This window comes from Rhizophagus irregularis, chromosome 9 (genome assembly GCF_026210795.1).
Source record: "Rhizophagus irregularis chromosome 9, complete sequence".
NCBI lineage: Eukaryota > Fungi > Glomeromycota > Glomeromycetes > Glomerales > Glomeraceae > Rhizophagus > Rhizophagus irregularis.
This window is the reverse complement of record NC_089437.1, coordinates 2,710,861-2,735,919: the sequence shown is the minus strand read 5'-3', so window position 1 is coordinate 2,735,919 and position 25,059 is coordinate 2,710,861. Positions and strand designations below refer to the sequence as shown.

At 30.0% G+C, this 25,059-nt stretch overlaps 9 protein-coding genes across 10 annotated transcripts; 5 read left to right on the top strand and 4 right to left on the bottom strand.

Annotated features, from left to right (window-relative positions):
* Positions 1 to 31: 31 nt before the first annotated feature.
* OCT59_029649 (uncharacterized protein) lies at positions 32 to 2,235 on the top strand (the record flags this gene model as incomplete). Its single annotated transcript, XM_066145332.1, has 7 exons — positions 32 to 63; positions 228 to 324; positions 389 to 458; positions 536 to 1,178; positions 1,376 to 1,571; positions 1,654 to 1,860; positions 1,948 to 2,235. The coding sequence occupies 7 exons, from the start codon at positions 32 to 34 to the stop codon at positions 2,065 to 2,067; spliced, it is 1,365 nt and encodes a 454-aa protein (XP_065994800.1). The 3' UTR covers positions 2,068 to 2,235.
* Positions 2,236 to 3,716: 1,481 nt separating this feature from the next.
* OCT59_029648 (uncharacterized protein) lies at positions 3,717 to 6,464 on the top strand. Its single transcript, XM_025315693.2, has 4 exons — positions 3,717 to 4,830; positions 4,928 to 5,129; positions 5,194 to 5,778; positions 5,843 to 6,464. Exons 1-4 carry the CDS (start codon positions 4,415 to 4,417, stop codon positions 6,152 to 6,154), a joined length of 1,515 nt encoding a protein of 504 aa, XP_025182393.1. The 5' UTR covers positions 3,717 to 4,414; the 3' UTR covers positions 6,155 to 6,464.
* Positions 6,375 to 8,797, bottom strand: OCT59_029647 (uncharacterized protein). Its single transcript, XM_025315692.2, has 5 exons — positions 8,319 to 8,797; positions 8,007 to 8,238; positions 7,612 to 7,932; positions 7,072 to 7,536; positions 6,375 to 6,986 (listed from the first exon to the last, which is right to left on the bottom strand). The coding sequence occupies exons 1-5, from the start codon at positions 8,702 to 8,704 to the stop codon at positions 6,651 to 6,653; spliced, it is 1,740 nt and encodes a 579-aa protein (XP_025182392.1). The 5' UTR covers positions 8,705 to 8,797; the 3' UTR covers positions 6,375 to 6,650.
* Positions 8,798 to 9,527: 730 nt separating this feature from the next.
* Positions 9,528 to 10,581, top strand: OCT59_029646 (uncharacterized protein). The gene is made up of 2 exons (XM_025315691.2): positions 9,528 to 9,760; positions 9,839 to 10,581. The coding sequence occupies exons 1-2, from the start codon at positions 9,541 to 9,543 to the stop codon at positions 10,420 to 10,422; spliced, it is 804 nt and encodes a 267-aa protein (XP_025182391.2). The 5' UTR covers positions 9,528 to 9,540; the 3' UTR covers positions 10,423 to 10,581.
* On the bottom strand, positions 10,179 to 11,677 carry OCT59_029645 (uncharacterized protein). The gene has a single exon (XM_025310453.2). It carries the CDS (start codon positions 11,522 to 11,524, stop codon positions 10,601 to 10,603), a length of 924 nt encoding a protein of 307 aa, XP_025182390.1. The 5' UTR covers positions 11,525 to 11,677; the 3' UTR covers positions 10,179 to 10,600.
* Positions 11,678 to 12,052: 375 nt separating this feature from the next.
* OCT59_029644 (uncharacterized protein) lies at positions 12,053 to 13,644 on the top strand. Its single transcript, XM_025315690.2, has 4 exons — positions 12,053 to 12,191; positions 12,344 to 12,388; positions 12,460 to 12,823; positions 12,915 to 13,644. Exons 1-4 carry the CDS (start codon positions 12,096 to 12,098, stop codon positions 13,448 to 13,450), a joined length of 1,041 nt encoding a protein of 346 aa, XP_025182389.1. The 5' UTR covers positions 12,053 to 12,095; the 3' UTR covers positions 13,451 to 13,644.
* A 48-nt stretch (positions 13,645 to 13,692) lies between these two features.
* On the bottom strand, positions 13,693 to 16,395 carry OCT59_029643 (uncharacterized protein). Its single transcript, XM_025315689.2, has 7 exons — positions 15,792 to 16,395; positions 15,420 to 15,622; positions 15,299 to 15,337; positions 15,041 to 15,155; positions 14,835 to 14,957; positions 14,742 to 14,759; positions 13,693 to 14,643 (listed from the first exon to the last, which is right to left on the bottom strand). Exons 1-7 carry the CDS (start codon positions 16,323 to 16,325, stop codon positions 14,365 to 14,367), a joined length of 1,311 nt encoding a protein of 436 aa, XP_025182388.1. The 5' UTR covers positions 16,326 to 16,395; the 3' UTR covers positions 13,693 to 14,364.
* A 3,021-nt stretch (positions 16,396 to 19,416) lies between these two features.
* On the bottom strand, positions 19,417 to 20,517 carry OCT59_029642 (uncharacterized protein; the record flags this gene model as incomplete). Its single annotated transcript, XM_025325195.1, has 2 exons — positions 19,417 to 19,836; positions 19,906 to 20,517. 2 exons carry the CDS (start codon positions 20,515 to 20,517, stop codon positions 19,417 to 19,419), a joined length of 1,032 nt encoding a protein of 343 aa, XP_025182387.1.
* An 854-nt stretch (positions 20,518 to 21,371) lies between these two features.
* Positions 21,372 to 24,866, top strand: OCT59_029641 (uncharacterized protein; the record flags this gene model as incomplete). Of its 2 annotated transcripts, none has more annotated exons than XM_066145282.1 (1): positions 21,372 to 24,866. In XM_066145282.1, one exon carries the CDS (start codon positions 21,372 to 21,374, stop codon positions 24,678 to 24,680), a length of 3,309 nt encoding a protein of 1,102 aa, XP_065994798.1. In that variant the 3' UTR covers positions 24,681 to 24,866. The 2 variants fall into 2 exon arrangements, with proteins under 2 accessions (XP_065994798.1, XP_065994799.1); XM_066145283.1 differs by having other exon boundaries at positions 22,551 to 24,866.
* Positions 24,867 to 25,059: the final 193 nt, after the last annotated feature.

Below are 25,059 nucleotides of genomic sequence, written 5' to 3'. Positions count from 1 at the left end.
CTTTTATCTAAAGTTTACTGAAGTTGTTAAAATGTCTCGTTTTGTTCGTTCTTCGAAATTCAGGTATATTCTTATTGTTCATCTTGGCATAATACGGTTTTGATTTTAAATAGTATTATTTACAGCGTTAATAAATAAATACTACCTGTTTCTCTTAAAAACTGATTAAGCGAAAGTATAAACAACTTTGGCTAACATATACTAGTTTACTTTTTCTAATTTCCTAGACACGTTTTTGGTACAGCGGCTAAACATGATAATTGCTTTGATAATGTAAAGATTTCAGCTAGCGCGTGGGATACCAATCTCGTGAAAGTTAATCCTGTAAGCTTTTTTAGCGGATGTTTTGATGATTTTTATTGGTTAACTTACTTTTTTTTATTTTCAGTTATTTGTTTCCATCAATTGGAATGCTGGTGGAGGAGGAGCTTTTGCTGTTATTCCGCATAAGAATGTTGGTAAGTTTTAATATGAAAGATCTACTATTAGATAATTAATTGATTTATATAATTTGGTCTATTTTTTTAATTTTTAGGTAAAATTAACGATGGTATACCACTTTATCGCGCGCATACCGCTCCTGTTTTGGATACAGACTTTGCAAACTTTAATGATTATGTTGTTGCATCTTGTGGCGAGGATTCCAAAGTAATGATTTGGTCAGTTCCAGAAGAACTCGGTGAACCGGAATCTCCAGATGTTGAACCCGTAGCTAAGTTAAATGCTCATGGAAGAAAGGTTGGGCATGTCTTATTTCATCCTGTTGCAGATAATGTTCTCGCTTCTTCATCTGCAGATCTTACCATAAAATTATGGGATATCGAGAAAGGAGCAGGGAAACAAGAACTTAGTGGTTTTTTGGATTTCATACAGTCGATGTCTTGGAATTGGAATGGCAGTTTATTAGCTACTACATGTCGTGACAAAAAACTCAGGATTTTTGATGTACGATCTAATAAAGTAGTTCAGGAAGCTCAAAGTCACCAGGGTGTTAAAGGGTCCAGAGTTGCATGGCTCGGTGATAGTGAGAGAATTGTGACAACAGGCTTTTCAAAAATGAGCGATCGCCAAGTATATGTTTGGGATTCTTCTAAATTGGAAAAACCTTTAAAAACTATGATGTTAGATACGTCATCTGGAATTGTTATGCCATTTTATGATCAAGATACGAAGATATTGTATTTGGCAGGCAAGGTATGTATGCTCTAAAAATAAAACAAGCGAAAAAAATTATTATTAATATTTTTATTTTTTTTAAAAAAAAATTTGTTTCCGCGTTAATATTAGGGGTCAGTAAATATATATTTAAGTAATATTTTTTTTTTTGCTAGAAAGATAATTAAATTAACATCACTTTAATATTTGAAACGAATAGTGATGGTAATATTCGTTATTATGAATTTGAAAATGATGAATTATACAGTTTATCAGAGTATAAATCATCCGAGCCTCAACGTGGAATGGCATTTATGCCTAAACGTGCTGTAAATGTTAATGAATGTGAAATTGCTAGAGCTTATAAAGTTACTAGTAATTGTGTTGAACCAATTTCATTTGTAGTACCGCGAAGGGTGAGTTTGAACACAAATTTTTTTTTATAGAAATATTTTGTTTAAATATTAGCTTTGTGTTTAAATATTTTGTTTTTTTTAGTCTGATGCATTCCAAGCTGATTTATTCCCTCCAACATTAAGTGGAGAACCAGCACTAACGGCTGATGAATTTTTTGAAGGAAAGAATGCAAATCCAAAAACTATTAATTTAGAAGATGAAGTTGTTGTTAAGGATAAAAAAGAATTTGTTTCTACGGCACCAAAAGAAGAAGAAAAAGAAGAGAAAGTTCCTAAAACTGAAAAAGAAGTATGTAAAAAATTTATTTTTTATCATTTGGGCAAGAAGCGAATGATTTATATATTGGTTTTTTTTTTAAAATAAATTAATGTATAGTATCAAGAAGCATATCATCAATTGCGCCAAGAAAACGATGATCTGCGGAATCAATTGGCACAACGAGATGTTACTATTCGTGCGCTAACGATTCAATTAGAAAATTTGAAATCATCTTAATTAATAATTATTTGCAAAATGTTAAAAGAGAGCAAGTTTTAGAGTAAATGACTATTTATTATTTTATTATATTACATTGAATTATTAAATTATATTATTATTTATTTGTATTAAAAAAAAAAAAATTTTTTAAGATTAAAAATAAAATTTTTGTAATATTTGAGGAGGAAAACGATAATCTATTACTTAATGTTATAAAGTTCCTAACATGTTGCCGAAATAATTTTTAATTGATTTTGTTGTAAATTAGATTTACTCTAGTTATTTTTTCAATTTATTTAAATAAGTAGTTATTAGTCTAATTTTTTTTTTTCAGAATATTCTTGGATATTCTATAAATTTTTCTTTTTTCATAAATTCTTTTTGTACGTTTTACAAACAAAAAAAAATTATAAAAGAAACTGCATTAAAAATACCTATAATTCTTTTTTTTTATTTAAATTTCTTCTAGTCAATTTCGAATTTTCTTTTTCAAATTTTTTATTTCTTTATTTGCAGAATCGACATATTCTACCAATTTTTCGGTTAGAAACCTAAACTTTCTTTGTATTTTTATTATTTTCAACTTTAACTTTTGATAGTTTTGAATAGAATTTATTTTGTGTAAATTTGTATGTACAAATTATTATAATAAAAATGAATTGATTTTTTTTGAATAATCTCCAGTTAATAAAACGTTTACCATTATAGCAATCTCTACGAACAATGTAATAAAAAAAACTGAAAATCAAAACTTTATTTAATACTAACCTATCTCAGTAAAAGTTCCAAAAAAATGCAGTATGGAATCAAATTGCCTATAACACATTATCAATCGATTATCCATTTTCCATATGAATTTATTATTCAATGTTCGTATAGAACGTATAGAACAGTCATCAGTCTGACTTAAATAAGTTCAATGCTAATATGTATATAAAATCAAATCAACATTCAAGAAATAATTTAAGCGGCTGATTTCAATAAAAATATTATTAAATAAAAATGCATACTTCGCGTTGTATTCTCATATTGTTATTATCAAGTATGGTCTGAATTAATCCTCGAATATCAAGTTATATTTTCTACGTATTTTAAACTCTTTGGAATTATTTTGTCAAATAGAAACTAAAGGAATTAAAAAAAGGAAATAAAAAATAAAATTAAAATGAATTAATTGATAACTTACTACTTCTACTGATTCACTAAGACGGCATATACGAAACCGCGTTAATAGATTGGTTTATTATCATTATTCAAAAAAGTAAATCTTGTTTCTGTTTTATATCTATGAATCAATGAATTATGATGTTTATCAGCTTTATAACTGATCCATAATAAAGTGTGAACTTCCTTTTACAAGTTTCGCAAAAACCATTATGATTAATGTGAGTAAATATGCAATAGGAATAGACAACTCTGTTTCTTAAGCAATATACTGCGCTGTCTTAATGATAACTAGCGTCGATCTGTAATCTGTATAGATTATATAATCGGCAAACCTGATCTACCTGATCTCACGCGCTATTGACACCTTCCATTTCAGTAAATAGTGCTAAAAATTGATAGATTTTCGTGCTTTATCACGCTGAAATAAAAATAAAAAAAAAATAGATTTTCACGCTTAACTAAAAAGTGCGATTTTAATGTTTAATATGGGAGTAGAAAATATTTTAATCCATATGAGAATTAATCGATATATTAATTCATGTGAGTTCAAGCGATTGAAACAAATAAAAAATTTCTCCGGAATTTTACAATTGACAGGTTAAAAATAATCATATGTGAGATGACATAGGTGTTAAAAGGGCTGAAAAATAGATTAAATTTACCGGTGACAAGCAAGATTATCTTTTAATAAATTTTTGAAAGAAAATAAATTTCGGCGAATGCAAGATGATCTTTGTAATAATGATATATAATATAAACTCTAATTACAGTAAAAATATGCCATCAAGTGACCAAAAAATCACTTAAAAATTGCCAAATTTTTTAATTAACTGGCTCACACGGCCAGCGCTAACTTTAACTAACTTTTTTAATTAACTAAGGCCTGTGCTAACATTTGTAAATCAAATGGTAGATAGATAAAACGATAACTTTTTCGGTTGCAATGATAAACTGTGACGCAATTAGTTATTTAAGTATTGTAACATTAACAGCCAATCGGTATTACTAAGCACCCTGCAAAACTGGTTCACCGACAGTACATAAATATATATTTGTTTCATGAGGTTTCTACTCCCTTTATTGAGAAATTGATAAACAAAAAAAAAAAAATTATATATATATATACAATATCATCGCATCTGAAAAAAAAAATTTTCGAAACCGTAACGTATATTTATGATTAATATAAATAATACAAATGATTGGCAATAGTTGGATAGCGCGAGCTGGTATAAAGCTTGTCGCGACCATTTACTCTTCATTACCGATTATCTCCTGCATTTATTATTTTTCCTATGTTACAAACCGAAAATCGTTTTTAGTCGATTTGCTTCCAAGTACTTTTTCTGCTACTTTAATGGATACGTCAATTTCAGCATTCCTGCACTACTGGTTAGGTTTCGAACTTGTTTTTCATTTGTATTTTCTAATGACAATTAAGAGATTTCAAAAACTATTGCCTCCGGTTATCCCACCTAAGCATGTACGAGTAGAAACATTATATAACTGTCTTCATACCGTCGATAAATTTGAAACTTGGCTTGAAGGTTGGTTCAATACTGGAAGTAAAAAAGCAAAATTTGATCAAATTCTCAGGGGAAACATTGAAGAATGGTAAGTATTTGTTTGTGGCTGAATTTTGTGACGGTTACGCAATTCTGCATGTGACATTGCTAATCCTTGCTAAATCGATTGTTTGATTACGTAATAGGCTAGCTTGGAGCTTCTTTGCTAGTAGAATTGAAGACGTTCGTCAAAATACCGAATACTTAAATGAATTATATGAAGCTATCAGCTTCATCGAAAATGAAAAAAAAGTTAAATTTCCTGAGGGATATAATCCTGATGTTAGATGTATTCGATTGACATTAGATCCCGTTAAAGCCATTCCAAGACCTTTTGTATTCTACATTGTATGTATTGAGTCAATTAATTAATTCATTATGTTTGTATCTAATTTAATTTTATTTATTTTAGGTAATTTTCTTATTTAATTATGTAACTTTCGTAATTTTAAAACTTTTTGGGTTTGAGCATTATGGATTAAATGAAAGTATTTTGAATGGATACTGGTCTAGTACGCTTGAATTTGATATCCAGGAGGAAACTAGTAAATTGCCGCCATCACGAATAAGCTATTGGTATTATAATCCCGGTGATACTGCAACTAAAAAAAAGAATTATCAAAAGCAACAGCCAATTGTCTTTATTCATGGAGTTGGTTGTGGTTTATGGGTCTATGGCAATTTTCTTAAGAAGTTGTACAAATTAAATCGCCCAATATTCTTGGTCGAATTACCACATGTATCCATGAGAATGGTTGAAGATGTACCAACTATGGAAGAAACTGTTCGAGAAATTGAAGAGATGCTCATGTCAAAAGGATTTTCTAAAGCCACATTCGTTGCTCATTCATTGGGTACTGCAGTGTGTGCTTGGATAATTAAAGAGTCAAGGAAATGTGTCTCCGGCTGTGTTTTAATCGATCCTATTTGTTTCTTATTGCATTATCCAGATATAGCTTATAATTTTGTTTATCGTACACCATTGGCCGCAAATGAGGTAAAATAAAAAAAAATAGTTTATTTTATATTACTACGAAATATCTAATCTCCTTTTATCACAGCATGCGACCTATCTATTTGCTTCACGTGAGTTATATATTTCGTACTATTTTTTCCGCCATTTCCATTGGTACCAATCTGCTCTTTATGTCTCGCCACGAAATATGCTTCCAACAAATACATACATTTATCTATCAGAATATGATAATATAGTTCCATCATCTGAGATATATAAGTATCTTTTGAAAAATAATATCTCCGTTCATATGATGCGGGGATTAGACCATAGTAGTTTTTTATTTCGACCGGATTGGGAGGATAGAATCATTAGTGATGTATTAAAATGTTGTAAAGCATCAAGGAGGAGTTGGTAATATCAACAAATTTTTGGTAAATTTAATTTTTTTCCTTTAAAAAAGGAACACATTTTTTTAATTTATCCTAATTCTCGATATATTAATGTTATAGTGTGATTTAGGATATATATTTCTTCTCTTTTTCATTATATTTTCCCTTTTTAATAATAATTTCTTTGTAAATTTTTCTTTCATATTCCCTTTGTTTATAACTCATTATATATAAAGAAGTTAGAAATTAATTGATTAATTGGTTTTTTTATTATTTGGCTGAGGTGCAAGAATTTTTACAATCTTAATAAATGTTATAAAATTTAGATCAAGTATTGAAAACTTCATTCTGTGCCTTTCATATTTTAATTATAATAAGTATTCTGAACTGTTATAAGTAATGGCTAAAATCACTTTTATTGTGCGACACGAACATATTGCAGGCGCGACAAAAAATAAACCCTTTCAACAAGATCTTATATTTTTATAATTAAATTAATTATTAAATTAATGAAAATTTTCTTTAATTAATATGACATTGTACTTGACTACTCAAAGTTGTTAAATTATCACAAACTTTTTCGAGTTTATCTTCAATTTTAAGAGAATTTGAAAGTAGGTTTTTACCAATATCAGCTTGTTCATTCATATAGATTTCAATAAAGTTCTTGGCTGATGATAATGTTATTTTACCTTTTTCAATCATTCTTTGAGCTATACTCGTAACAGCATTAGCCGGACAACCAGCTGCAATGGCAACATTCTTGGCGTGAAGACTCATATGTCCACGTTGTATACCTTCTGTTGCTAGTGCGCGAAGAGCTGCAAAATTTTGAGCAAGACCTATACATACCATTGACTGCAAAAGTTCATAGATAAATAAATGTTAATAATAAATTATTATTCAAATTTTTTTTTTAAAAAAAATAAAATTAGACACTTACCATGGCTAACTCTTGTGCATTAGGATTTCCCATTATACCTAAATTATATGTATAGACTTGATTGGTTTTTAGAACACCGCCAGCGGTACCAACCGTTATAGGTAACTCTAATTCACCACAGAACATTAAACATTCATCATCGGGCTTGCCAGATGTGGCTAGTTGTTCATCTTTTTCAATCCAATAAGTAGTTAAAGATCCATAGCTACCATTTGACTGAAAATTATCACTATCAGTTCTCACGCCATTACAAGCCCAAGCATGAGCAGCAGCTTCAATTGCACGCCAATCTTGACCAGTAGCTAGAGCAACTGCGTCAATGCCATTCATGATTCCCTTATTATGAGTTGTTGCCCGATAAGGATCAACCTCAGCCCATTCATAAGCTTCAATGATACGTGCAGCTACTTCTTTGCCACTTAATGATTTATATGCAAGCATGTGCAATGGTATACGAAAGGATGCCTATAGATAAATATTAATGTCAGTTTACAGAGAAAAAAATAGATTCTTTTATTATTTGTTGTTTTATCAATTCACCTTAGACATCCTTTCTACATTCAAATTACTAACAATTCGTAGACCAATTCGACCACCAGTAAGTTCAGCAAGGAATGGAGCAACGCCCTCAGCCACAGTGCTGGCACAATTTGCACCCATCGCATTGCAAACGTCTATAGTTATATGTACTACTAGCCATTCCGTGAAATTATCTGAATTTATCGGGTAATGTTTTCGATTTCGATTTGCTTTGCGTGAAATAATTCGAGCATTGATATCAAACACACCACCACCTCTTTTTACCATATTATCACAATATTTGTTTGCAGTTTTAATAATTTCAGATTTATTTTGCATTATCTAAAAAAAAATCAATAAAATTAAGGTTAGGATTTAGTTTAAGAAGTCCTAGCAAATGAAGATTAATGTACGACCTTTTCCACGGCAAAATCCATGTTCTCTTGTGAAATATCTAAAAGACAGACTTGAGCCACTATAGTATTTCTCTCGGTAGTTGTTGCTTTAAAACCATTATAAGCAGATATGGTTTTAGCAGATCCAGAAACTCCAGCAATAACGGACGGTTCTTCAATCGCCATAGGTATTATTATAGGTTTTCCGTTGATTATGAAATTTAGGGCCAAACCGACCGGTAAACCTATAGTTCTATAATTTCAGATCACGATAAATAAATTAATTTATTCATATAAGATATCTGAAAAAAAAAATGGAAATAAATCACATACCCAATACAATTTTCAATCATATTATCCGCTATATTTTCGTCAAGTCCATTAATTGGAAACAACTTTTTATTAGACAAAGTTTCTAAAGTTTCTAATTTATTTATTAAATAATTAATTTCATTATTATTATTAAGTACAGAGTGGGAGGGTGTATTTTGATCATTTGTTTTAGAAGAAAAATCTACTGATATAGGTGAACTACATGGAGAGGTATCAGGAGTAACATAAACAGAAGAAAAGACTGAACTAGGTGTTGAAGAAGTAAAAACTTGTGGAAAGACCAGCTTTAACTGAGTTTGACGTTCACGCAAAGATTTTTTATAAAAGCCCGACCATGTTACTTGGTGATTTACGTGCACCGGCGATAATTTATGTTCCTTTGACATAGGGGCAGTCGATTGGCTTCTAAAATGTACAACGTATAAAACTTTGAGATAAAGAAAAAATAATATTAAGTCTCCTTATATAACATATTTATAATAGAAGCGAACAGGACAACATAGTATTGTGCGGAATCTTGTATTGCCGTTTTTATATGGTAATGATGAACAATTGAAGTTTCACTTCAGGTCTTAGTATTATTGCTGCGGAAATACAGAAGTACAATGTCAGTATAGCCGTAATTTCTATTATTTCCATACAAAGAATGTCGGTCATCACGTGACCACGTATATATTTTATTAGATACACACTTAAAAAGAAGATAAATATACACTCAATTTTATTATATAAATCTTTTTCAAATCTTATGTACTAAAATTAATATTTTTTCTGCCATCTTTTGTTTGTTAAAATTTACTTATCTGCTATTTAATTCATTATAAAATTATAATATTCCAATCACTACTTCATAATAAAGATAAAAAGAGTATTAGTAAAATTTTTATGCACAATGATCCCTTTGACATAAGTATTCTCAATAATTATATTATTAGTTTACAAAGTTTCGTAAGTTTAAATTTAGATTTTATAAGTGATTCGCAAACTTAAGTGCAACTTCATAGCGTAATATTTTGTTATAAACTTTATCTGCACTAAGTTCATTTGAAAGATAGAACCCAGGCTTTCTAACGAATATTTTAAATGAGATTTGAAAAAGTATAAGCAAAAAAAAAATGATTATGTTTTTTTTAGTATGACTTAATATATTCTACCACCCTTAATAAAAAGATATAGTTTTTATGAATTAATGCATGATAATCATAGAATACCCCCCTTAATAATGGAAGAAACCACTTTTTATGTTGATACTGGTAAAGGGTTCAATCTTAGTGCTGGGCTTCAATTAAAACCAAATGCACCCAGCGAAGGTATTGTCATTTTATGTCACGGTATTTTGAACACGCGATTTTCAAAAACTATACTCTGCGTAATCGAAAGAATTCCTTACCATACATTATCCTTTGATTTCCAAGGAAATGGGTTAAGTGGAGGAACAACAAGTAAATATTTGTCTAACTTTTGAACTTTTTGAACTGAAATAATTTGATTTCTAACTATATATATATTTTTATTTGGAGCTTACGGAAATTATTACGAAGAAGTGGAAAACATTCGGTGTATAATAACTTATGTTCGAGAAAACCTCAATCGTAAAGTTTTATGCATTTGTGGTCATAGCAAAGGAGCAGTAGATGTGCTTTTATACGCGTCAAAGTATAATGATGTTCCATTAATTGTAAATCTTTCAGCTCGGTACGATCATACAGAAGCGCCGTCTAATCGTTTTAAACCTGAACAACTTGAAGAGCTACAAAAAAAAGGATCTTTTGTTTGGATTAAATATAGTGATCGAGAATATATTATTCGAGATGATGATTTGAAAGAAAGAAACAATTTAGATACGTCAGTTGTAAGAAATATTGATAAACAAAAGGTGAAAGTATTGACTATTCATGGATCAAAAGATGAAGTTTGTTCTGTAAAAGATGCATACATATATGATAAGTTAATTGGACCCGAGCCGTATCATAAGTTGATGATAGTTCAAGATGCTGATCATCGTTTTGGTAATATAAATCATCAGAAAATTATGGCTGGAGCTATAACATCCTGGCTAGATGAAAATAAATCTTGGGTATTTAATGAAATTGGTTATGTTTAAGTTATTTTAATTATTTATAAATTTGTTTGTATTTTTAAAAAATGTCAAAAAAAATAAAACGAAAAACAACAATTTTAATAAAATTTATTGTACATGATAAAGGTGCAAAACTAATATCTAAATAAGATTCTAATAAAAAATAATTAATTAAAAGAAGCCAATATATATAATATATAAATTAAAAGTGTTTGGGTTCGGGGAAAGAAATGGGGGGCTGCTCTTGCCCTTGCCCTTGACCTTGTCCTTGGCCTGGAATTTGTGGTTGCGGAAAAGGTGGCGCTGGACCTGGAGTTGGTGCTAAAGGTGGAGAATTAAAAGTTTGTTGATGTGGGAAAATTGGAGGAGAAGTTTGTTGAAACTGTTGTTGTGGAAAAGTTGGAGAAGGTTGAAATTGTTGTTGTTGCGGATGCGGTTGTGGATGTATAGTTTGCATGGGGACATTTTCTTGATGTTGTGCAGATGTATCTGGTAACCCTTGTTCATCTAATGATGATGATACTGATATATTAGAAGGCTTTTTATCGTATGTAATCGGTTCTTGTGGTACCGGTGGACGTCTATTCGTATACCAGTCTTTTGCAGTCAATGCGAGAGAACATAACCAAGCGGTAAGAGCAAACCATCCGAATGCATTAGCGGCACGTTGAGTTCTACAAGCATTTGGTAATCCACTGTAAAAAGTTTGATTTGATGGTCCCGTAGTATAATTCGAATATTTTGGATCAGAAGGATCACATTTTCTTAATGCAAAGGCATCAATAGATAATAAAAATGTAAATATGAATATTAAGACAGCCCAAATTGCCGACAAAACGAATTCAAATCTAGGAACTCCTAATGCTCTAGCTGCATTCTTGAATTTTCCCTTTGTATTATAGAGGTGAGGAATACCAACAATTGCTGCAGCAAAGAAGGTTGATAAAAGTAAAAAGAAAAGGAAAAATACTGAAAATAAACTAGCTGAGAAAAATTTATTATCCCATCCAATAACTGCTGAAATGGTGAACGTTGCTAATAACGCAAATAATATTTGAGCGCCTCTGAAACCCCATTGTAACTTTGTAATAGGGATTTCTATCTTGTCAGTTTCGTCATACGCCATTATAAATATTAAAAGTAATTATTTTATAAAATTCTTCGCTATTTTAAATAGCTATGTTTATGAGAGCTTAAGGGGAAAAAGGGGGAAAAGAAATATTTCTTGACATCGCCACTTTAATAAATTCCTTTATTTTATTAACTTAAAAGGAAATCTGTGTTAAAATTAATCATTTCTACTATCTGATTGCCGTTCACTGCCATAATAACCCTCGCCATAACAGGCATCGGGATCATCCTTTTTTGATTCAATCCCTATTTGATTATCCTGAATGGCGCCTACTAAAACTATTATTCCTCATTTAGAACAAGCAAATTTATTTTTTAATATTGATCAATCGCGATGACAAGCCACAATATTACAAAAGCCGTATTTAAAAATAAATTAATTTTTTGAATTCCCGCAGCAAACAAATGAGAAGCCAAGTTACGCCTCATGGACGACAAACAAAGAAAACTGGTATTATGCTAAATTTAGATTTTAATTGCAACCAGAAACGTATTTACAAACCACGTGGAATCTTTAGATTTTGCGCTAAAAAAAAAAACCTTTCCTAAAATCTTGTCGTTTCCCAATGTTTCGTGTTGATATCTTTCGCCCTTTTTCTAAGAATTCTAAATTTTTCCTGGCTAAGACTATTATTCAGAATAAACATTATTATTCCACACAGGTATTTGTTTTTTTTTTTGAAAATATATAATATTTTACATTGTAATAAATATTTGACAAAAAAAATTTTTTTTTAGTTAAGGTGAAAGAGATTAAATGTTTGAGTTAAATTAAAATTTGTATTTATGACTATTCTTTTTATATTTGTAATAGATATCACGTAATGACACAGTTGGATTTATCGGACTTGGCCAGATGGTACGAAATTCACTTTCGAAAAAAAGATTTTTTTTCAATTAATCAATCCATGTTTCTCATTCTCATAAAAGGGTTTCAAAATGGCCAATAATTTATATCAAAAAATGAATTCGCCATTAATCATACATGATATAAATAAAGCTGCAATGGAAAAATTCACATTACTTCATAAATCAACACTATCTCAAAAACCAATTTTTCATGTAAATTCACCAATTGAGGTAGCACGAAAAGCTTCAATAATAATTACAATGTTACCATCTTCACCCCACGTAAAAAAAGTTTATTTAGAAGGACAAGATAGTTTAATTAATGGTGTCGATGAAAATAGTTTTTTAATTGATTCTAGTACTGTTGATCAAAGTGTCTCCAAACTAGTTTCAAATCAGATTATTGATAAAGGTGCTAGAGCTATCGATGCTCCTGTCTCTGGAGGTGTGTAAATTTTTTTATTTTATATCCTTTTTTTTTTAAAAAAAAAAGAAAAAAATATTTCCGGTACTTTTTAAATACATGATTTTTCTAGGAATTGTTGGCGCCGAAGCCGCTACTTTAACATTTATGGTAGGAGCATCTACCTCAGAAGATTTCAATAAAGCAAAAGAATATTTAAGTCATATGGGTAAAAATATAGTTTATTGCGGAAAACTAGGTACTGGACAAATAGCAAAAATATGTAATAATATGTTATTAGCAATATCAATGGTTGGTGTGGCAGAAACAATGAATCTTGGAGTGCAACTTGGCATGGATGCAAAATTACTAGCAAATATATTAAATACATCAACTGGTAGATGTTGGTCAAGTGAAGTTTATAATCCTTATCCCGGTATTCTTCCAAATGTACCTTCGAGTAAAAATTATGAAGGCGGTTTTAGTAACACTTTAATGGCAAAAGATACAAGATTAGCTGTTAAAGCTGCTATTGATTCTAATTCTACTATAATTTTAGGTGCCATCGCTCAACAGTTATATAATCAACTTTCTAAAACTGCTGGTTATGAAAAGTGTGATTTTAGTTCTATTTATAAATGGTTAAATGACCTTTCCAGAGTTAGTTAATTAATGTGATTAAACCTGGATTTCATGATGAACATCTTATTAAGATCTTGGGTCGATTTAATTACGTGGTTTTTTTTGTGATTTGTAAGTGATATGTGATATTGATATGTGAAATATAAATGTGATTTTACATAATACATAAAATAAATGTTCATTTTTTAAAAAATAAATTAATTTGATTTTTTATCCTCCTGAAATAAAAAAACCGTTTTTGCCCGAAAGCTCCTTTCGAATTTATTTGGCTTTTTTTTGTATTTTTGTCCTTATGGGTTTTTATGTTCACTTAAAAAATAATTAAAAAAGGGTGTATAATTTTGATTCTACCATAATAAAAGGTTTATGTACATGTAAAGGGGAAAAATATTTTAAGAGAGGGAGAGAAAATTATTTATCGGTGACGAGTTAAAAGATAAAACTAAGAAACCTTAAGAGAGACCAAATGAAAAATTATTGCAAACCATAATTATGAAAAAAATAATATTCACATCTGCTAAAAGTGGGGGGTGTGCTTTAAGAAAAAGGTGAATATGCTTAATCCGATTAACTTAATAAGTTTTTCGAATCAATAACATGTCCATGAGAGACTCGTTTTTTTTTTGAAATTATTTTTTTTTTTTAAAAAAAATAAAAAATAAAAAAATAAAATAAAATATAAAAATAGAATAATGTTTTTGGTGGTAAATCATATACTTGTATAAAATTTTAGAGATTTTAATCCCCATTTTTTAAAATTGAGATCCGGTAATTCCATAGGCCCCCATACATGTGGCAGAAATGAAATATAATAAAAAAAAAATCGACAGAACTAATAAAATCGAAAACACGAAAATTGATGTTAAACGAGATAAATTAAAAAAAGGAGAAACTTATAGAAGGAAAGGTGAGATTTTGCTTTTTTTTACTTCAATCTCAATTCACGCCAAACGTAAACCGGTTAAAATATCATCTAAGGAGGCCACCATTACACCTTGAATGGGAAACAATTCATTCATCAAAACGTTTTGCACCGATTCATTGCCGTCAAAACAACATTCACGAACGACGGTAACATTCAAATCTCTGTCGGCAGCAGAACGACAAGTAGATAGAATAACATCACCAGTAGCGATACCAGAAAGAATGATATGACGGATGTTTCGTAATTGGAGTATCATCTGAAGATCAGTATTATAAAAAGCATCGATGCGGCGTTTCTTTAAAGAAATTATAAAAATAAGTATATACGCATTAAAATAACTTTTTGTGAATTGATTAATAAAGAGAATTGATGCATTATAAGATTTCAACATACTTTAATTACAATATCATCCTGATTAATTAACAAAACTAAATAGTTAGTGAATGTCCCCAAAATCTAATGTAATATAAATTTCTAATTTCCCACCTCTCTTGGTATCATCCCATCGATGAACTCCGCCCCTTTGTTTCCTTCAGTAAGTCTTCCCGTGTTTCTCAGCTTTTCAATATATCGATTATTTGTAGAAACTTCGGGATAACCGGGTCGGAACTATATAACACAAAAATACATTAATAAAAATGAAGAATTAGCTATGGAAGTCTAAACTGTTGGTGCTTGCAAAAATAACTTACAGAAAGACCAACAGAGAAACTACTAATATTCTTTTTTTGTTTAGCCTGATGAACTTCTTGAAAAAGTGTTTTCGAATTAACCAGAAATTGATTCAGAATATTTGTTGTCTGAAACCTACATATCATATAATAAGAAAAACGCGTTAATTTTTTGAATAAAATAAATTTTATGATAATATATACAAATTCTCTTAAAGTAAAAATAAGTCACTCAATTACGCGTTTTTAACCATTAAATTTTCAATCAAAACTACTCACATTCCAACAACATCATTTTGATAATCACAGAATATGAAACTAAACAAAATTAAGTCGATTAAAGATTTAACAAATTATGTTAGAAAAATATAAATATAGAAATTTATCTTGAATAACGTACGCTGCGTTTTCGGGAATCGGAGGTGTTATGGTGTTTAATGGATACATCCGTGAAGGAGGGAAGGAAGTTACCAAAGGAGTTGACGTACCGGCCCCATATGGGAGATAATGTTGAGAGCTAGAAGCATTTATGAGCATATTTGTCCCATTTGTACGAGATGATGTTGCTATTGACGGATTAGATGAGTAGTGGGAGTTAGGGGGCTTAAATATATATGATAAAAATATTATAAAAATTAATTGTGAGATAAATGTATAATGTAAAAGCTCGGATTGTGACTATTTAATTAGTCGTCACATTATGACGTCAAAGCTTGTATTTATACTGATAACAAAAAAAAATTTCTTTTTAAACAGAAATGAAACAACTTACTAGGCTCACAGTATTACTAAAATTCGAATGTTCTTGAGTCGGTATAACTGTGGTCCCGATAGGTACTGACTGTGGATTAACTTGTAAGGAGACTTCAGAAACTCCTTGACTTTCACCACTACGAAACTGGTGACGATTTTTAAATTTAGATATCCACCCGTTAGAAGCTTGAAACTCATTACGAAGTCCGTACGACTGTGCATACTCTAGGGCTTTCTCTTGAAGTTGAGCATCGCTGACGGAATTACCATTATTAAGATTTGCAGATAACCATCGCGATAAAGCATCTTCTATTTGAGGAAATTTTGGCGATTTTTGTGTTTTCTGTTTGGCATAATTTGAATTAGGGTCGATAGCTAACCACTTTTCTCGTTGTTTGAGGATTTTAGTGATTGTACTTCTGTCAAGCCCATATTCCTTGGCGAGGTCCTCGTCCCTAAGTTTCAAATTCTCTCTTTTTTTTAAACATATTTCTTGTTTTGTGAGGGCAGTAATAGGGACCCGTTTTTTCTTTTGCTTCTGCTCTTGGGGCATTTGTGTGAAAGTAGTGTAGAGGCCTGTTCGCAAAAGTCACCTAGAAAACAAACAATTGTTTTTTGAAGTCCCAGATTGTGCGAATATTGATGTCACATTTATAATAAAATCTCGATGTCAAAAAAAAAAAAACCCTGAATTTAGAGATACCCCAAAAATTTTCCATGACCTTGTGATCATACATTTTTATATTCATATCAACCAATCAAGAATAATCACCTTACATAAAAATTGTTATCTGCCTGCAAAAAAAGACAAAGACTTGATAAAAGGAGGCAAATCACTCCAACAACTCATTGTAAAATTGGAACCATCACATTTATTCGTTAAAATTTCCAAAACAGGAAAACAAACAGTCTCCACAAAAAAAATTTATAGAGTCATGGCGTCATTGCATCATCTCCAATTTCTTAAAAAGTAGAAATGTTGTAAAACGTACCAAGGAAATTTATCTCGTATTCTTTATAGCGTTTGTTTCCCAAAATGAAAACTGCAAATTAAATTTTATTTATTCGGCTTCCGAAGTTTGGGTAACTATTTTTTTTTTCGGAGCTAATAAAAATATTTCGCGAATTATCTTTTTTTAAGTGACGATCAAAAAATTTGGGTTGACGTGATATTTGGATATCTTCATTTTTTCACAAATGTAAAAAAAAAACAATTACACAGCCTGGATGTGTGAGCGTTGTGGCACACTTTTTTTTTTAGCATTTTTTATTACACCTTACCGAATCAAGTCGGTTAAAAATTCTCACTCTTTTAGTAAAAATATCGGAAAAATCTTTTTTAATAATAATTTTATGAATGTCACCAGATTTTTTTGTCACTTATAATTTAAAAAAAGGATGTGCATTGAAAATCATTGATAATCAGTTTTTAAGATCAATTGCATAACGCCTTTTGTTACTTTGCATAATAACTCGAGCCAAAAAGTGAAATATCAGATTAACGTTTTATGGTTATTAAATCCAAGGAGATTTATGAACACAGCTTAAAAAGTTAAATTAACTGCTTATAATTGCTTTTTTTTAACGAATAACGTAATCCAATTTACAATAAAAAAATGGATCAAAGTTGATATTAAAATTGATTTTACTGAAAATAATTTTACGTAATCAAAATGCAGTCAGCAAATTGGGGTGATAATTGCGTAACGATTTTAGGGACCTTTGGCCTTTTTTATGCAAGTTGGAAAATAAATGCAAAAGTATCGTTCTTGATTTGTATTACACGCTTATCTAATATAGTGTGCATAGGTAAGTCATTGGATCAAGTTAGAAGTACGCGAGTTATCTGTTATATTATTTTTAGTTTTTTATTATATACATTTTACAGCAAAAAGAAAATGGCATATATTGTTAATATACTTTATTATTAAATCTTTTATAACCCATTGGATTAATATAAAAAATTATTTAGTTTCTATCAATTAATCATCTAATATAATGTAGATTTTCCAAAAAATATTTCAATTTCAGATTTTAATTAATAATTTAATTCTTTTCTATAACTTTAAATATAAATTATTATTTATATTAAATTATAATACTAAAAAATTTATATATAATTGTTAGATTATTAAATAAAAATAGAAAAATTATATTATATGGAATTTTATAATTTAACATTATAATAATTTGTTACTAGTATTTTATATATTATATAATTTACCAAAATATTATATAATTTGTATTATACAATTTTTATCAAATACATTATTAATAATAATAATCAATAAATAATATATGGGTTTAGTAAAATTAAATTATTTAATTTAAATTAATACAAACATTAAATTCTGTTTTCTATAAGGTAAAATTATAATATTAAATTTTAATTATATTATTTAGTTAAATATAATTAATTTTTTAAATAATTATTAATAATATAGTAATAATTATTAATTTATATATAGTAGCTTTTGTAGAATTTTAAAAGAAAGAACTTGTATATTATATTAATTAAATTCTATAATACCTTTATAAATATGTTAATTTATCTTTATGCTATCTTAATATTCTCCTACCTTGGATTATAATGAAAATTTGAAAAATATGCATTTAGTAAAGGTGTACATTTAGAAAGAGAATTTTATATGATTTTTATATACTTAAAACTGAGTAAAAGAATGCATTTAGAGCAAAAATATATAATATATGCACTTAGAAAGAATGCATTTAGAGAGAATTGACTGTAAATATCAAATTTTTAGTATATTATTCAAAATACATTTTTTATCACGTTTTCTGTATGCTTTTAACTAACCAAACTAACCAAACAAAGAAACTTGGACCTGATGGCTGATTCCCTTAATGCAATACTGCAATGAAAATATACAGAAAAACAAACTGGATAATATATACTGTATTTTAATGTATAAAAAATAGTATACAATATATTTTGATATTTCTTTTAAAATATATCATACGCATGATAGATGACTAACTTAAGATCCTGACACACGATCAACATCTAACTCACATTTTTTCCTGGAAATGTTAGCAAAAGTTCTTCATTAATATCCAAAAGTTCATGTTTATTTATATGAAAAGTATTTACGTTTCTTGAAAAATTTATATTTCCATATACATACTATATTATAAATATTATTATTAATGTTATTATTCAGCGGAAATAATATTATAGCAGGAACCATGAGCTTAAATAACCATAAATCGATAATATTCTTTCCATTACGAGATTGGACAGAAGTTCTGTTGAAATAAGATATCTTAATAATATATTTTTTTTTTTGCATTTCTAATTTCTGTGCTATCTTCAATTAATGAAATATTCTTTTTGAAGAATTTATTAATGTGATATTCATAAGATCACATTTTATCTCGTACTTCTTCATAAATAACAAGTTTTACGAAATGGAATAACTAGAGATAATTATGAATAGTAAATTTATTGTAGCCGCCCAAAATTATATAGTTTCCAAAATCGATATAGCATAAAGCATGTTATAAACGGAAGCCTAATTACAATTGAATGAAATTTTATACTTACGGGTATGAAAGTAGTTATTCTAATTATCAATTTACTGATTCAATGATATACTGATATCAGATTTTCCATATAACAAAGTCTAATGAATTACATTGAATTTTTGTAACCATATTTCAATTTCTTCATTTCGTTCAGAAGATTCAAAAGAAATTTCTTTAAGTTTTGAAAAGTTTGCGTTAAATAAAGGCCTTAATATTTTGGTTGACAAATTATTACATCCACGAAAAATTAGACGCTCTAAATTCTCACAACTAGCTATTACTTCTAAAGATTCACATTCCTTGAAATTAGAATTAATAAATTCAATCACCCTTAATGATTGTATTTGAGTTTTAAAGGACGGAAGGATATTTTTGAAATATTTAGTGAACTTTTCAATTGCCAAGATTTCTAATGACTTTTGTTTTTCAATTAATTTAGCATAATACGTTGCATCCCTCTCACAAATTATACTACCCTTTTTAGACTTTTCAACATGCATCACGATATACAAATGTCGCTAAATGAAAAGAAATCAGATATTAATTTTGTGAAAAAAAAGAATAATAATAAATTAATTCCAACTTACAACTCTTTGACATTGACCACTAAGTAACGGTAAAAATCTTGCATCCAGTACATTGCAATCAAGATAAATTTTTTTAACTGGTTTTATCAAAGGTCGAATTTTTCGATCTACAAGATGCATGAACTCTCTATCCCAATCACCACGTCGATCATGATTCTTAAGTTCCAATGATTGTAAAGCAAGGTCTCTATTTGCAAGAATTTCAAGTAAGGCTGGTAACATTATACCAAATGAATCGTTTTTTTTATAAACTCCGTCATTACATCCCAGATGAAATAATGAAGATATAAGACCATCATAATTTAAATTCTTGAGAAAGGAAATATAATCAAATGATGGCGATTTGACCTTCTTTGGAACTTCAATTCCTTGTTTTTCAAGACTGCGCCTCTCTTTATTAGTTAGACAAGCCATATAAGTAGAAATTAATCCATCTAACGACATTTTGTTATCAAAAAAACTAAACGGATCCAGCCAAAGAATTGGAATCGTCGTTCTACACCAATATCTATTAACTAAAACACAATTGAATAGATTAATTTTTCCTTCTTCTTTTGTATAAAGAAATTTAAATATTTCCGAAAGAATTTCGGGCGAAATTAATTCAGACATCGTATCCTGTAGGACAAGTTAAAATTTCGAATTTATAATAAAAATTTCTTTTTTTTAAAAAAAAAAAAATTGTTAGTTCAAAAATTACATAAATTTTAGATAAAATATTACAAATGCATATACCAAAATAAAACGGAAGTAATAATATTCGCTTGCAGGGAAAAAACATGCAAGAGAATTTTGTGGAAAGGAAAAGGAAAAAAAACCTGAATTATGAAGTCGATCACACATATTTGTGCAATGTTAATCTATTCTAAATATGATCGCCAAAAATACTCGTACTCGTGACCATAGTTTATATCAGATATTAAGTATTTTATCAGTAAACTATCTTTCTCCCTTTAACTTAACTAGAACTTTTCCATTTCGCGAATTGGTGGAATAATCATTTGTTTATAAATCTTGGTTTGTCATTTTTTTTGTATTAAGTTTTTTATTAGCTCTTATAAATGGTTGTTTCTAATATTTCTGTACTATATTCAGTTCAATATATAAAAGTATGAAAAAAATGAGACAAAAATATTTAATTTTTTCTTTTACAATCTATTTTAGTCTCGGTCAAATAAATATATCTCGAATATCAAAGCGTAAACGCATATATTCGACATTGTAAACAGAACTAACTATAATTTTTTATTTATTTATTTCAATCACTTTCATTAGTTAAAACGAAAACTTTTTTATCGTTAAGGGTAATACGATTATTATTAAATTTCAAATTTTTTTTTTATCTCAGAGATCTAAATTTGTTCTTTACAGTTTGAAGGTTCTGTTGTAAATGATTTGAGTTTTGGATATTTATTTTGAGAGATATATTTATAATAGCACATTGGTCAGCAGAGTAATTAATTACTATGGGAAGACCGAGAACAAGATCATTGACAAAATCTGGAGCAGATCATAATGAGAATATTGGAGATATTGAACAGACAGGAGAGATTGAGATTTCATTGATTCAGCCTAAGCCGAATGTACAAACTCGACAAAATAGATTAAATATACAACCATTTCGGCTATCAAGTCAACAGCCCGGACAATCTGGATCTGGTCAAAGTAAACAAAGTCGAGTAAAAAGAAGCGCGTCAATTGGTAGACCAAGAAAATTTCAACTTAAAAAACGATCATTATCGGATAGTAGATTAAAACGTATGAGGCGAAAAAAAAGTGGTAGACCAAAACAACAAAATATAACAGACGACGACGACGACGACGACGATGATGATGATGATGATGATGATGATGACGATGACGACGACTATGATGACGACGACGACGATGATGATGATTACGATGATGATGACGAAATGGTTGATATAGATTATGATAGTGAAGGATATGATGATGACTATGATGATGACGAAGATGAAGTTATGTTTGAGGAAGTAGATGATCCGAGAGATAAGGATTATTCCCCTAATGCTTATATAGGCAATCCTTCATCCAGAACAAGTCGAGGAAAAAGTTCGGGTCTTGATTTTCAACGTAAACCGAGATCAAGGTTGCCTAATGTTAATTTAGTGCCATCAAAAAGTCAAAGTCCAATACGTCCTGAGATTCGAAATTTAATTCAGGATTCTCCCACAAGTGGGGATATTCCAAATCTTATTGATCCTTCGATGATGCCGTATAATCCTAAAGTTTCATTATTGCAACATCAAAATCAGTTAAAATATCCTCAAACTCATTCACAAGAAGAAAATATGAATGGATCATCTTCGTCTCCTAAAATGGTAATAATGCCACAAATCAATAATAATTGCATACCAGTGCGTCAAATTCCACCTCCAAGGGTTGTGCCAATACCAACAAGTCGAACCGACGCGCAATCACAGCATACTCATGCTCGTCCAGAGATATCTCAAGTTCATGAGAATGAATTTAATGATAATTCACAATTATCACAAAATGAGTCTCAAAGAATTCCTCCTCGTCCTAATAATCCTTCACAAATTAATCGTGTTTCTCAAACGGAAAATATTTCCTCACGTAATATTCAAGATCAATATCCATCTGATAACCATCAATCTCCTTCTATGAATCAAGAAGCGTATGTAGATGCAGCTGAATCAGCTCAGAGTGATAACGCGTATAATACAGCACATATATCAGAACCGCAAGAAACTGGCAGAACTTCGTGTGATATATGTAATTCGACGGGATGTACAACTCAAAAAACAAGTACAACGATAACAATTAAAATGACTACAGTTACTGAGGCCGATCAGTATGGAAACATGACCACAAGGACTTTTGTAGAAACAAATATTTCACCTGTTACTGGTACAATAGAATCTGCAGAACAAACCGAAGTAACTGTTACATCAAGCGAAAGTTCGAACGTGGCCCCAGCAACTACTTCTGTCGCTACGAATCAAAATAGATCTAATGAAACTCCACTTCAGGAACTTCAGGAAACGGACGTTCATGAAGAAAACATTCAAAATCACACAGATCGGCAAATGAGTCAGAAACCTCAGGAATTTGTATCTACTTCCGCACCTACGTTTGATCCTGCCCCTGATCCTGTCTCTGGTCCTACGTCCGATCCTGCTTCTGAACACGCTTCTGAACACGCTTCTGAACACGCTTCTGAACACGCTTCTGAACACGCTTCTGAACACGCTTCTGAACCCGCTTCTGAACCCGCTTCTGAACCCGCTTCTGAACCCGCCTCTGAACCTGAACCTGAACCCGACCCTGACCCTGTTTCCGATTCTGCTCTCGAGCTTGTTCCTAAACATTTATCTAAAATAACGGCGGGTCTCTCTTCACGTTCAACACAGAGTCAAGTTGCAAGACTTGAAAATGCAAATGTAATGCAGCATAATCAGGCATTGCAAAGTCTATTGAATATAACGCAACAAAATCAATTAGATTTTTCATCAAGTACAAATATATCACATTTATCGATAAGTCAACAGCCAAAAACAAATAGATCAATACCAGTTCAGAGTAAGTCGTCACTGCCTCGACCGGAGAGGTTAAAGCATAATATAGAGAGTATTGTTAATCCGGTCGATTCACCGACAAAAAATATTTCTAGAAGTACTTCGGGTTTAGTGAGGAATCAACTTACCGATTCAATGGATGATGTTGTTAGGACTACTTCGGCTGCCGGTTCACGTAGTTCACAGGATATTAATAGAGTTCCAGATGGTAGTCCATCAACGCAACCATCACAGCAGAATTCTAATAATAAGAAAAAAGTAACAATTCCGAGGAAAAGATCGGCGCCGAAAACAGCTGCCTCCCCTACGTCCAAGCGAAAAAATCAGAGATTGCAAAATAAAAAGTCTTCAGAACCTCAAATAGTTATTAGCCCATATATGATGAAAGCCGGCAATAATTTTACAGGGAGTAACTCATCTATTCAAGATATTACATTTTCGTCTAATGAGGTTTGTTCTTCACAACCAAGTAGTTCATATAAACCTCTTACTTGTTCAACACAAAGTATACCCTATTTTAATTCGGTGACGCCACCTCATCCGCCTATATTTAATGCCAATGGTACGAATACAATTTCAACAATTACTCCACCTCATATTAATAGCTCAGAAAAGTCTCGCGGAACAACCTCCACGACGCCTCATAGCAATTCTACAATACAGCCTAGCAATTGTAGCACGCCTCAAGTTAGTTCGTCTAGTAATATTATTCGAGATTCCTATAATAATCCATTTTTCGTGCCGGGAATTAGTGAAAGTTCTTCTGAAAATACGCCCGTAGCACATTATAATAACGAAAGATTAATTAGGTCCGGTAGTAGTTCAAAAACTATTTCGACAAATGGAGGTGGTGCTGGTTATGATTCTCGCAGCAGTTCCATTGCTAACTCCATTGAACAATTACAACCTTATTATAACATTCCTCCTATTGAAACAGTGGGATCAGTTACAGATATATGGAATGAATGGAGTGAAGGAATTAACGGGAATCCGTCGGTGATATCAATGATGGAACGATACGGAGTAAAGTGGGTTGTTGAAAATGAGTATCATTTAAAGAAACGAAGAATTATTGTAAAAGAAGTCCAAGTTAGATCAGAACAAATTGGAATTTATGAGGCATTGACAGAATTAGAAAGGCTAAGAAGTGGGAATTCCTTATTGTGGCTAGCAGATAGGATTCGAACAAGAGAGCAAGAGAAAGTAAAAATCTGAAAAAAATCTGCTTGCATTGAATGGTAAGGAATAAGATGTTTATTACAATATAAATGATTTAATCTTTGTTTATTATTTTATATTATATGAGAGTACTTTTGAATATGGAGAAAAGAAATATCTTTTTCTTTGAGGTTTGTGAAGATTTAATAAAGTGTATATATTAAAAAGCCTTTAATTTGATGTAAATATTTATATAATAGTGCCCACAAATTACAAATTGGCGTGTTTTCTTATGAAATTGTTATCAAGTAAATAAAAAGATAGATTTATTTTATTTAAATATTAGATTTATTAATAGATTTTAGAATGTATATTATATAATATATGATATAGAAGAAATATAATATTTTCTTTTTTTTTCTGGTTTAACATTAAT